The following is a 12,727-nucleotide window of genomic DNA, read 5'->3' as shown; positions in this document are numbered from 1 at the left end:
TCTTTTTCTTTCCCATATTAGATAAATGTTAGAATAAAACTCACCTCAACTGAATATATTGCAAAGAACAGAAAAATTGTTGCAATAAGTGTAGAAGCTCAAAAGATCTACTGCACAATGGAGTTCATGATTTTATTTTTCACCACCAGAGAGAGCTGACACAATGCACAGCAGATGTAATGCATGTTAGAGCATTATAGAAATGGAAAAAAAACTTTACATCATCTTACATCATTTGTTTTATGCTTTCTGACTATTTTTCACTTTATTTGTTATAGCTGCCAAAGCAAACTGCATTGCTTCAAAATGAAGAACACCAGGTTTTTATCCATCTCTCCCTTTCAATTGTTCCAGAATTAAAATGTCATGGTAACACTTACAATAAGGTCACATTTTTAGTTAATGTATTAAGTAACATGAATTAACAGTGTGAAATATATTTCTTAACATTCATTAATCTTTGTTAGTGTTAGTTAATAAAAAATAGTTGTTCATTTTTTTTTGTATGTTAGTTCATAGTGCATTAACTTATGTTAACAAATACAACTTTTGATTCTAATAGGCTAATGTATTATGTTGACATGAACATGAACAACAAGATTAGTAAATGCAGTATTGTTCATTATTAGTTCATGTTAACTAATGTAATATGAAACCTTATTGTAAAGTGTTACCAATGTTATTTGGTAATAAGAATGTTATTGCTTTGTTCTGATTATTTCATGGAACCAAAGAATAAATCATTTCAGAATTACGGAATACATCACCATTGATTGTCTGAACACTCTTATGATGGGAATTATAGGTTACCTGTTCAGTAGGCTACAAATGGTGATGACTGTGCCAAATTCTGTCAAGAAGACTACACTGTGGTAAAATGTGTTACTGTAGGTCATGCATAAATAACATTTTAGATTACAAGGCTATTACAATTAAAATAAAGAGGAAATTCAGAAGTGCTGGATTTCATGTCATTGTTATTTCATTTCAATGCTTATAGCACAGGTTCAAAACTATACATTCTCAAAATAGGCTTACTATTAAACGTTGTTTAATTCTGACAGGTTTTCGTTTCGACAGGAGGTCGTGAAAAAGAAAAGAGGGAACAAAAAAAAAAAAAAAACAGTTTTTGCTCAGAATATACCCAGATGAAAAACTTAAACTTGGCTACAATAATAATAGATAGTAGTTAGTTTAAAGCAAGGAATGCTAATACGGCTTGCCATAATACGCCACACCAAGTCATTCTTTCTGAATGCCGATCTGTCCCCGCTTGCCTTTGTGTGACAGTGCGTGCGACCAATCAGAGCTCTCCGAACGAATTCCATCGTAAAGATCAGTCAATAGCGTGAGAGCGGGGCGTGGTTTCCCCCGCACGGCTCCGCGAGGCATGAAGTTTATTCAGAGTGCGAGCTGCTCAGGGAGAATGATGCACCTTTGCGCGGATGCGAATGGGAGATTTTTCTGTTGTGCGCTTTAACTTTTCCCACTTTCTCATCTTGCCACGGATTGTGCCGAACGTGAATGAGTAATTCTGGCTCACATTACAAATGGCTTGGAGTATAACAGATCAGCGGCAACGTAGAGCGTGTCATGTGCACTTGTTTCTCTTTATATTGACTTTGATTCGCCATGCATCTACACAGGGATTTGAGAGTTTGGGATTAACCTACGGTTTAAGATCTGAACTTTCAGAGGATGCTATTCTTGTTGCCAATAATGGAATACGGGTTCCCTTCGGCAGATCTGTTTATATTGATCCAATCAATGATCTGGTTATCCAAGTTCAGCCCGGAGACAAGTGCACCATAACAGTTCTGGATAATGACCCACTGTCACAGAGACCAGGACAGCTTTCCCCGAAAAAGTTTCCTTGTGAATTTGGTCCCAATGATGTAAAGTACTCGCATTTCGGATCCAGGAGCCCCTCAAAAGACAGAGTAAGACTTCAGCTCAGATATGATACTCAGACTGATACAGTCATCATTCCCTTTATGATGGAAGTGGAGGTGATTTTCACTCAGCTTGAGATTCTGACCAAACACATGCCTGTAGTTGTAGAGAAACTGCTTGGAATGAGTAATCCTATTGATAATAAAATCCTGGAGTTTACCTATGATAGAAATGCTCATTTGTGTAAAGTTACATCTCTGGCCAGAGGCAGCTCATTACCCAGGTATGGAAAGCTGGTTGATAATGGAAAATTAGGCAAACCAGTGAACTGTGATGAATTTGTCAGAATGGACATTCGCTATCAGCACACTTTTGCACATCGTTCTCCAAACCGAGATTATATTCCCATGTATTTAGAATTACAAGACAAAGAAGTGAATGTACTGAAACAAGAGTTTTTCCAAATTGTGGTGCTTATAAAAGAGGGTGAGGAAAACACAGCTCCTAAACCGAGTTTTGTAGCAATGATGATGATGGAAGTCGACCAGTTCGTAATGACAGCTATAACCCATGACATGCTTGCCGCTGAGGATGTGGAATCTAATCCTGATGATTTAATCTTTAACATCACTTCTCCGCTGTCCTTTGAGGAGGGTTACATTGTAAGCACTGATGACAGGAATTTGCCCATCACGTCTTTTTATCAAGCAGACCTGAAAGATCTTAAAATAGCTTACAAGCCTCCCTCTGTTGATTCAGATGCAGAGAGAATTTTCCAAATTGAATTTGAAGTTGTAGACACTGAGGGGGCTATATCAGACCCTTTTGCATTCATGATAGTGGTTAAGCCCATGAAAACTCTAGCACCGGTTGTGACCCGTAACACTGGACAACTGCTTTATGAGGGTCAGTCCAGGCCACTGTTCAGCTCACAAAACCTACAAATTAGCGATGAGGACAATTTAGACAACGTCCAAATCACAGTAATTAATGGGCTCCGCCACGGAGAGCTCACAGTTCTGGGCTCCAGGCGAAAGTTTTTCACCCCAGCAGATCTTGATGTAGGTAGCGTCATCTACCAGCATGATGGCAGCGATACATACAGCGATAATATCATTTTCAGAATGACAGATGGCAAAAATGAAGTTGAGTTTCTATTTCCCATTACAGTGGTGCCAACTGATGATGAACCTCCCATAATCAATGCCAACACAGGTTTATTTTTGTTTAAAAACCAAATGATGCCCATTTCTCCTTTAATGCTTAGTGCGGCAGATATAGACTCTGAGGATTCAACTATCAAATTCATCATTGTGCCTCCCTTCTCTAATATCGGAGAAGTGATACTTCGTCAATCAGATGCACCAGAGGATCCATCCACATGGAGGTTCAATGCTGAGGACGAGATGTATGAGAAAGTAGTGACCGAGTGGTTCCAGTATGACATCACAGAAGGAAAGCTGTTTTACAGGCATGTCGGACCACATAATACAAAAACCATCATGGATCAGTTTGTTTTCCGTGTGCAAGATGACAATGACCCACCGAACCAATCAGGTGAGAACTCTTTCATCATCAAAGTTCTCCCCATTGATGATATCCCCCCAGAGTTGTACCCCGGGACCACCCTGCAAGTGATCGTCCACGAGTACCAGCTCACCCATTTTCGAAAGAAATTCTTGCGCTACACAGACTTGGACTCGGAAGACAGGGACCTGAAGTACACAATTACCCAGCCACCCACTGACACAGATGAGAACAGCCCTGGCATTCTGGGAAGCATCGTTCTAACTGAGAGTCCAAACTCAGAGGTCACCGAGTTCACTCAGGCACAGATAAACCATCACAAGATAGCCTACAAGCCTCCTGATCTAGAGCTCGGAATAACTCCACATGTGGTGCAGTTCCATTACAAAGTCGAGGACATGTCAGGAAACAGTGCCAATGGAATTTTAACTATATTTTTACAGCCTGTTGACAACAAACCTCCCCAGATCACCAACACAGGCTTTACCCTGCAAGAACGAGGGGTGCATGTCATCACTCGTGCTGAGCTGGACACCACAGATGCAGACACGGACAGCTCACAGATTCTGTTTACAATCACCCAGCCTCCAAAACACGGTCAGGTTAAGTACACATTCACTGATATGACTAAAGGGAATTCATTCAATTTGGATGATATATCTAATGGCAGAATATCTTACATACATAACGGTGATGAGTCAACCAGTGATTTCTTCCAGCTTGATGTCAGCGACGGTGTCCACGTTGTCACAATCACAGTCAGGATCAATGTGAAGCCTATTGATGACGAAACACCAACCATCAGTCTTCCAGAGGGCACTATCGGTTCTTACATAGATGTTTTGGAGAACGGAGCAACTGAGATCACCACCAATGTCATTCAGGGTCGAGACGAGGACACTGATGACCTCAGGTTGACCTTTATCGTGGAGGAACCCCCAGTGTTTGGTGAAATATTAGTGAATGGTGTGCCGTCCAATAGGTTCACTCAAGCAGAAATCATTAGTGGATTGGTAGTGTATACACATAGTACTGGAGAAATTGGCTTGACAACAAAACTCGACTTCTTTAATTTGACGCTCACTGATATGTCTGATGAATGGACAGTTGGGGGAAATAAAATCAAAGGGGTTCGTGTGCAGGTCACCATTCTGCCGTTGGATAGTCAGGCCCCTGAGGTCTTCGTGGGCCCCCGATTCATTGTCGTGGAGGGTGAGAAAAACGTTATCCAAATTTCACATATTAGTGCTAATGACATTGACACCCCTAATGATGACCTCCTTTGCACAATTATTGTGCAGCCCACCTCAGGATACGTAGAAAACATCTCCCCTGCACCAGGCTCTGAGAAATCCAGATCAGGGATTGCAATTAGTGCTTTCACCATCAAAGACATTCGGGAAAACCACATTTATTATGTGCAAAGTATTCATAAAGGCGTCGAGCCAGTTGAGGACAGGTTTACTTTCAGGTGTTCAGATGGGATAAATTTTTCAGAGAGACACTTTTTTCCAATCGTGATAATCCCATCCAATGACGAAAAGCCAGAGATCCATATGAGAGAGTTTGTTGTGATGGAAGGCATGAACATTGTGATTGACACTCCAATATTAAATGGCGCTGATGCTGATGTTCCAGCGGGTGAGCTCACGTTTATTATTTCAAAACCTCCGAAACATGGATATATCCTCAATCAGTTAACCTCAGGCACTATTCCTGTCACAAATTTCACTCTTGATCAGATACGAGAGGCTTCAAGTATTGTCTACGAGCATGATGATTCAGAAAACACAGAGGATAGTTTTGAAGTTCTTCTTACTGATGGAAAATTCACGGTGGAGAAAACCGTCATGATTATGGTCATTTTGGTGGATGATGAAACGCCAAGGATGGCGATTAATGATGGCCTTGAAATAGAGATAGGAGAGGTGAAAATAATCAACAATAAAGTTTTAAAAGCAACTGATCTGGATACAGAAGACAGCATTCTGACCTACATCATCCGTTATGGTCCAAATCAAGGATTTTTACAAAAGCGAACACCATTTGGAACACTTGAAAACATAACCGTTGGAATGAATTTCACACAAAACGATATTGACCAAGATATGATCATGTACATTCACAACGGACAAGAGGGAGTTCGTGACCTTATCAAATTTGATGTTACTGATGGCATTAACCCCTTGATTGACAGGTACTTCTATGTAACTGTGGGTGGAATAGACATGGTGTTCCCTGATGTGATCAGCAAAGGAGTTTCTCTGAAAGAAGGAGGAAGGGTGACTCTAACCACAGACCTGCTCAGCACCAGTGATCATAACAGCCCTGATGAGCATTTGGTGTTCACCATCACTCGTGCCCCTATACGAGGACACTTAGAGTGCACTGATGTACCAGGGATGCCCATTAGTTCGTTCAGTCAGCTTCAACTAGCTGGGAATAAAATATACTACATCCACACTGCTGATGACGAGGTGAAGATGGACAGCTTTGAGTTTGAGGTGACTGATGGTTACAACCCTGTGTTCCGCACATTTCGTGTGTCCATTACGGATGTTGACAACAAAAAGCCCGTGGTCACCATTCACGGACTGGTTGTTAATGAAGGCGAAAATAAGTTAATCACTCCTTTTGAGCTGACGGTGGAGGACCGTGATACAGCCGACCAGCTTTTAAAGTTCACAATCACCCAGGTGCCTGTTCATGGCAAGTTGCTGTTTAACAACACCCGACCTGTCACTTTCTTCACCAAGCAGGACCTAAATGAAAACATGATCCGCTACAAGCACGATGGAACCGAGTCTTCTTCTGACAGCTTCTCATTTACGGTCACCGATGGAACTCACACAGACTTTTACGTGTTCCCTGACACTGTTTATGCAACTCGCAAACCCCAGATGATGAAAATCACAATTTTTTCGGTTGACAACGGAGTTCCGCAGGTTGTGACCAATAAGGGTGGTACAACAATAAGAATTCTCCCTACTGGTCACCTTGGGTTCCTAATCACTAGTAAAACATTAAAGGCAGAGGATAGAGACAGCCCTCAAGGAGCAGTGACTTTTAAAATTACTGTGGGTGCTGAACATGGCTATCTCATTAACTTGGGAAAAGGCAATGCAACTATCACCACATTTACCCAAGGTAAGTTTTGTGATGTTAATTTAATGCAATAGGTTATATTAATTTAAAACATTTAAATGGATTAATATTAATGGTAGATTAATGCTTAATGCATCAGAATAGTATGTGAGAGAATACTGGATTAACATAAATGTGAGAATACTATATTAAAGGGAAAATGCTGTGATCATTTATTTACCCTCATGCTGTCCCAGACCCAAAAGATGTTCTTTCTTCCATGCAACACAAAAGGTGAAGTTTTTGAAGAATATCTTGGCTGCTCATTTCCATATAATAAAAGTGAATCGGGAATGAGTCTGTTAACCCCTTCTTGAATATATGTATATATATATTCCGGCTTGACTAGAAGAAAAATGCCCACAACCCCTCTAAAACCAACAGACCAGCAACCCTTGAAGACAGGCAAATCAGCTCCGGTAGTTTTTTAACATTAGTTACAAAGTTACAAAAAGGCACAAAACAATTATCATAAAAATAGTAGGAGCAGACTTAAATTTAATCAGTTTGTCACCCAAAAATAAAACCTCACTTTGTGAGTAAGTTTATATGGATGAGAAAAATGGTGCATCAGCACTGCTTTGGATTGTCTCACTACCAAACAATATTGACGTCAATTGTTTGAGTTTGATTTGAGAGCTACTGCAGATTGCAGAGGATTTTTAGTGAAAATAGTCTGTTCATCACTATGAAAACACAGTATAGTTTCACAGTATAGATCCCTTTTATGGTGTTTTTTCAATTTTGGAGCTTGACAGCCTCAAGTTTCTTCCATTTTTATTATTTGGAAAAGAGCAGCCGGGAAAGGAGGGTAAATAAATGATGACAATTTTTCCTTTTGGGTGAACTGTTATACTGTATACTGTCTCACCATTTTCTGAACCGTGTTATGAGGGATGATTGTCCTGAAAAGCCTATCTGGAAAAGTGCCCACATTGAAGAATGAATCAGAAGAATGGCATCAGTATCTATTGTAAGATGTGTTTGGCATCAATTAAGACCAATAATTTACAAGTCTTTTTTCACCAATAGATAGTACAAAGCAAACAGTTATACAACCGTGTTACACAAGTCAAAGAGTTACAATGAAGGGCTTTCTGAGCTTTCAGGCGTATCAGGAAAGCCTTAGTATAGTTGTACAAAGTTGTAAATGTCAAAACTAGCAGGGGACATGCTCAACTTGCCACTGTGCTTCCCCTTTCTAAATAAGCTCCTTTTTGAGGATTCTCTTTGAATATTTCAAGGGAATTTAGCACAGTTGGGGGTGGGGGGTGTTGGTGTGGGCTACTGACAGTAAATAAAGTTGCTGCTCCCTTGCGGGCATTTGAAAATTATGGGTTTACATTTTTATGAGCTGACCGCTTTGAAGAGAAATGTTTTGACATCAAATATTGAAGATAGGCTAGTGCTGTTGATGTAACACCCTCTCAGAGAAAACAAATACATTAAATGCACTCTAAAGTTTGAGCAAAAGAGAGGGTGATGGATAAATTAATAGATGGGTGCCAGCTGGAGACCTGCTGCTCTGTGGCTCCTTTCACTCAGAAGGGAATTGATGTACCATGGCTTTTGTGCCATATATATTTTTTCACTCTAAATTAAAAACTGCCCAGCTGACGAATCTCAGACATAATGCAGTCTGGTGCCTGCAACCCTCTGTGCAGGAGCAGATGGACAATATGCCCTTATTTGAAAGTGTTTTTCAACCTGGTTCATATAGACCCTGTCCTAAATGGAACCATGGTCCTTTTCACCTTTTCAAAATCTATACTTTGACACATGGGTTGTTGGCTGTTAGGTAATAGTTCCTGTGGAGTTCACATCGTGTGGGCCATTTTGAATGGCTACACTTGTAGGAAAAATGTGCAAAGATTTTACATTTAGGAGTTCTTCTTTGTGCCTTTTCTACCCCTAAAGTGTGTGCAGTGCATTAGTACCTAAGGAGTACATATTATAACATTAGGACAGGAGTAAATTGCAACATATATGGCAATTGTTTAGTTTTTAATATCACACATTACTAATATCAGTCCAAATTAGTCTTAACATATACATATATATAGCTGCCTTTATATTTTTGTGATTTCCTATATATTTGGGGGTCCTTGACATTAAAAAGTTTGAAAACTCCTGCGTCCTGTACTAATATGTATTTTTTAGGTATATAAAAGATACTTAATGTACAGCTGAAGATATCATTTATATATATATTTAAAAAAATTCCTTGCAATATAATATAATTGCCCATTCAATATAATATAATTTCTATATACTGTATCATTCTGTATATAGAAATGTTTGCATCTATGTGATCATTATAAAAATATATTACTGGAATAGATTCTGAAAAATGAAATGCATAATACAATGGATCTTGATCTATTTAGTATTTACTGTATATAAAGCAATAAATTGCATCACAACTTAGTTTATTAATATAGTTTAAAAAAAGTTACTTATCTGTTTGAATGTTTTCTCCTTCAGCTGACATTGATGACATGCATATTTGCTACGTGCTTCGAGACGGAGACAATGCCACAAGCGACGCATTCCACTTTTCCATTGAAGACAATGGTAAGCCATTTCAACTTTTATTTATTATTTTTGCCTCAGGATGTTTAAAATAGGACTAGTTGGATTACAGAAGTGTGCATTCCTATCTGCATCATCCTTCATTTCTTTGTGTGCTCACGAAGTGCTTGTGTTGGTGTGACTGCAATAGCAATAACTAGAATCTGTACGATTTAGTTCTGTCTGGAATGTCTTTTGATTGACACATTGGCATATTGGGCTGGAAAACTTTGGTTGGGTTTTAATCATTTTATTGAAAAAAATATTTTAGTCTCAGACTCTCACTCATGGATTGAATGAAACTGTCCAATTATAAGCCCACCAAGTGCACTTAGTACCCAGTGAGGTAGAAGTCCCAGAATGCAATTAAGGACTTATTGCTTGACTGCCAAATAAAATTAGAGCTCATATGTTAGAAACAAGTGTTCCACTTTGAAGATCACTTGTGCGATGAAAGCTTTCGTCTAAATTTAGCCACCATAATATCATTTGAGAAGGATGACTGTCTGTCTTAATGACTGCCATTATCAGGCTAATTAGGTAATGCTGAGTAAGTTGTATGATAGTTTTGTTTGAAGCTCTGATACATTTTTACAAAGCTAATCCATGCCTTCATTATTTGATTTTCGTGTAAATTTATGGTCCTACCTGTCTTCCCTAATTCGTTTTTGTACACACAGCCCACTTGAAAACATTAAAGGCTTCCACTTTTACATATGCAAATGCTGATTGCTTGTTTTAGTGGGCTTTTGAGGACACTTTACGTTTCGAGACCCTCCTGACAGCCTGTTCATTGTTCTCCTTCGCCATGGCTATAGAGAAACATGCTGTATTGTGATGGTGCAATTTCTCTTTTCCCCCAGAATTGCTCTCACCTCCAACTCCCAATCTTCTGTAGCTACAGTGGAATCATCTGGTGAAAACCAGCATCATTTTGCATGGTTCTATATGGGAATGTAGATATATGAATATTTAAAGAGGTTGGGAGAAGACTAAATCAGAGCGTTTCGCGTGGTTTACTTCGGATCTGCAGAATGAGTTTGAACTCTTCCTGAGAAGGTTAATTTGTTAATCATTTGCTTTGTATCATAAAAGCAAAAAGCTTAAAAGATGAAGACTGACTTATTTTTTTATGAATTTGACATTCTCTGCTGTTGTTCTGTGTTCATGCTAATTAGATTACTCATTTGCTGAGTCAATTGACTGGCACAATTAACTGGCACAAAGAGCCTTTGTCTATCAGAAGTTGGCACGAGGTGTGTGTGTCTTCTGAAGTTTGGCAATTGTACAATGGGATTCTGCTGAATGTTGTCATACACTCCTTTCAGAAAGGGCTCAATAATCCCTCATTTTGTCTTATGGCTGTTTGTTTTCTAAATGAAGATTTCTCCTTTAATTTTAAGGCTTGTCAAAAGATTGAGGAATTTTGTGCTTCTTCAGTTATAAGCGCTGAGTTTACTATATAAGTTTACTATATAAACTCTGAAACATTATCTCATCTCGACAGTGTATATTCACAAATTGCAGGAGAATTAAAAAAAATTCTGAAACATCATGATAATTTCCACTGCATCACAACTATGTTTAATTATGTATTTTGTTTAAGTTCCATTCTGTAGTGGAAATGATGTTGATGGAAATTACTCCATTGTCTCCCTAAGGTTAAAGATAGGGTAGGCAATTTCGAAGAGGCTAGCAATAGCAAGCTATACCTTTGAAAGCATAAGATAACACCCTTCCATCAGAGCGCTCTCTCCAAAGCCATGCCTCCTCCAAAAGACATGAACGCGCACAGCCAGAGCAGAGTCTGCAAAGCATCACGAGACATGGCATTAAATTACCTCAAGTCTTAAAGCACATTACATTACAATAACAGTGGCTGCTTTTGTTTGTGGCGCTCGGTGACTGTCTGTCTACAACTCTGCATGGCCTTACGGGCCGCGCTGATAACGTGTGATGTCTGTGCGAGCAGGTGTGCGGAGGAATGGAAATACCTTCGCTGACAGGACATCATATCATTGCATTCGGAGTGAATGCAATAATTGGACAAACATTATACCATTCAAAAGTTTGGGATTAGTACGATTTTTATGAAAGTCTCTTATGCTCATAAAGATTGCATCTCTTTTAAAATACAGTAAAAACAGTAATATTTTGAAAATATTGTTGCAATTTAAAATGATTGTTTTCTGTTTTAACATATTTTAAAAGTAATGTATTCCTGTGATGGCAAAGCTGAATTTTCAGCATCATTACTATATGCTGATTTGCTGCTCAAGAAACATTTATTATTATTTTTATTAATGTTAAAAATGGTTGTGCTGCTTATTTTTTGTGTTAAAACTAATACATTTATTTCTGGATTCTTTGAGAAATAGAAAGTTTAAAGGAACAACATTTATTTGAAATGGATTTTTTTTTTTTTTTTTTCATAAATGTATTAACAATGTATTAAAGTCACTTTTGATCAATTTAATCCATATGTGCAGTGTGCACCTATAATGGTATACGTACATCTCCTTAAATGGACAGAATTTGTCCTCACCTTCATGAAACGTCTGTGAAATGGACTTGATAAGATCTAGAGGCTCCCCTAAACCCTTGTGCAGTTCAAGTATGCATTAACATTTGCTTATTGGTGAGTTACTCATGTTCCTCCCCATGAAAGAGAGCCTTACATGTTTAAAATTGTACCCACCAGGTGAACCGATAAGCATAAAGACATGTTGAGTGCTTCAAATCTCCAAATCAGGACAGGGCTTTGCTTCAGTGTGGTCACCTTTTCTCGCCTATTAGTGGAAATTGCTACCTTAATCATATTTGACTTTTTTCATTAACCATTCATTAGTGTTAGTCATTAGATGCATCCCAATTTCCTACTTATTTGACTTATTTTGAGGCTCTTTTCATACCGTGTAGCAGTGAAAGTACACATATTCAGATGCAGGGTCAGTTTTGAGGATTTAATTTGTGAATTGTGTGCTTATGAAACTCTAATACTGGATCATTGATAGCAAGTCCGCCAGGCTGCTGATGTTATTTGTACGCATCAGAGCCACTGTGGCAGTCAAACTAAATTCCCCAGGTACCCCTGCGGCTGTTTCACAGGCAGTGTATCAGGCAACCACACTGGATTGTGAGTGCTCATATTCAGCTGTATTCTGTCATGTTCCAGCAGCCAAAATCACTTTGCAGGTTGTGTTTGTATAGTAATGGAAAAATGGAGATGAATCTAAAAGACTGTTTATTCTTTATCTTAATGCAATAGAAGGTGAGTGAGCTGCAGTACAGCTCATACAGGTTGTAAAACAGGGCATTTTTGCTGCTTGTAGAGATTGTGTTGGGTTTATAGGGTTTATTTAGGCTAAGCTGAATAAAGTCGAGAAAATGCTACTAGATGTGTGGTCAGATTAAGCAGTTTGTTTTATGAGGCATTGCTGTGTTTAAAAGTGTATCTGTCTTCTCTGATAAAAATATTTTAATCATAGGCTTGAGCTGTTGGGAAATGTAGGCAGTCGTAGTGAAAAAAAAAAACATCAGTATTCTCAGTCAGTTCGTCTGAGGGCTTGCTTTCAGAATCATAATCAGATTT

The 12,727-nt window shown here is 38.7% G+C and overlaps 1 protein-coding gene across 1 annotated transcript in view; it reads left to right on the top strand.

Moving 5' to 3' along the window:
• Positions 1–1,401: 1,401 nt before the first annotated feature.
• frem2b (FRAS1 related extracellular matrix 2b) overlaps positions 1,402–12,727 on the top strand; it is a 77,235-nt gene continuing 65,909 nt past the window's right edge. Inside the window, exons 1-2 of the mRNA XM_082179676.1 lie at positions 1,402–6,567; positions 9,049–9,138. Of these exons, the coding sequence (XP_082035802.1) occupies positions 1,551–6,567; positions 9,049–9,138 (5,107 nt within the window). The 5' untranslated portion in view covers positions 1,402–1,550. The remainder of the gene's footprint in view (positions 6,568–9,048; positions 9,139–12,727) is intronic.

The sequence above is a fragment of the Leuciscus leuciscus genome (genome assembly GCF_965113295.1).
Source record: "Leuciscus leuciscus genome assembly, chromosome: 9".
Lineage (NCBI taxonomy): Eukaryota > Metazoa > Chordata > Actinopteri > Cypriniformes > Leuciscidae > Leuciscus > Leuciscus leuciscus.
Note: the sequence above shows the minus strand (reverse complement) of the source record. Positions and strands in the feature narration are given on the sequence as shown.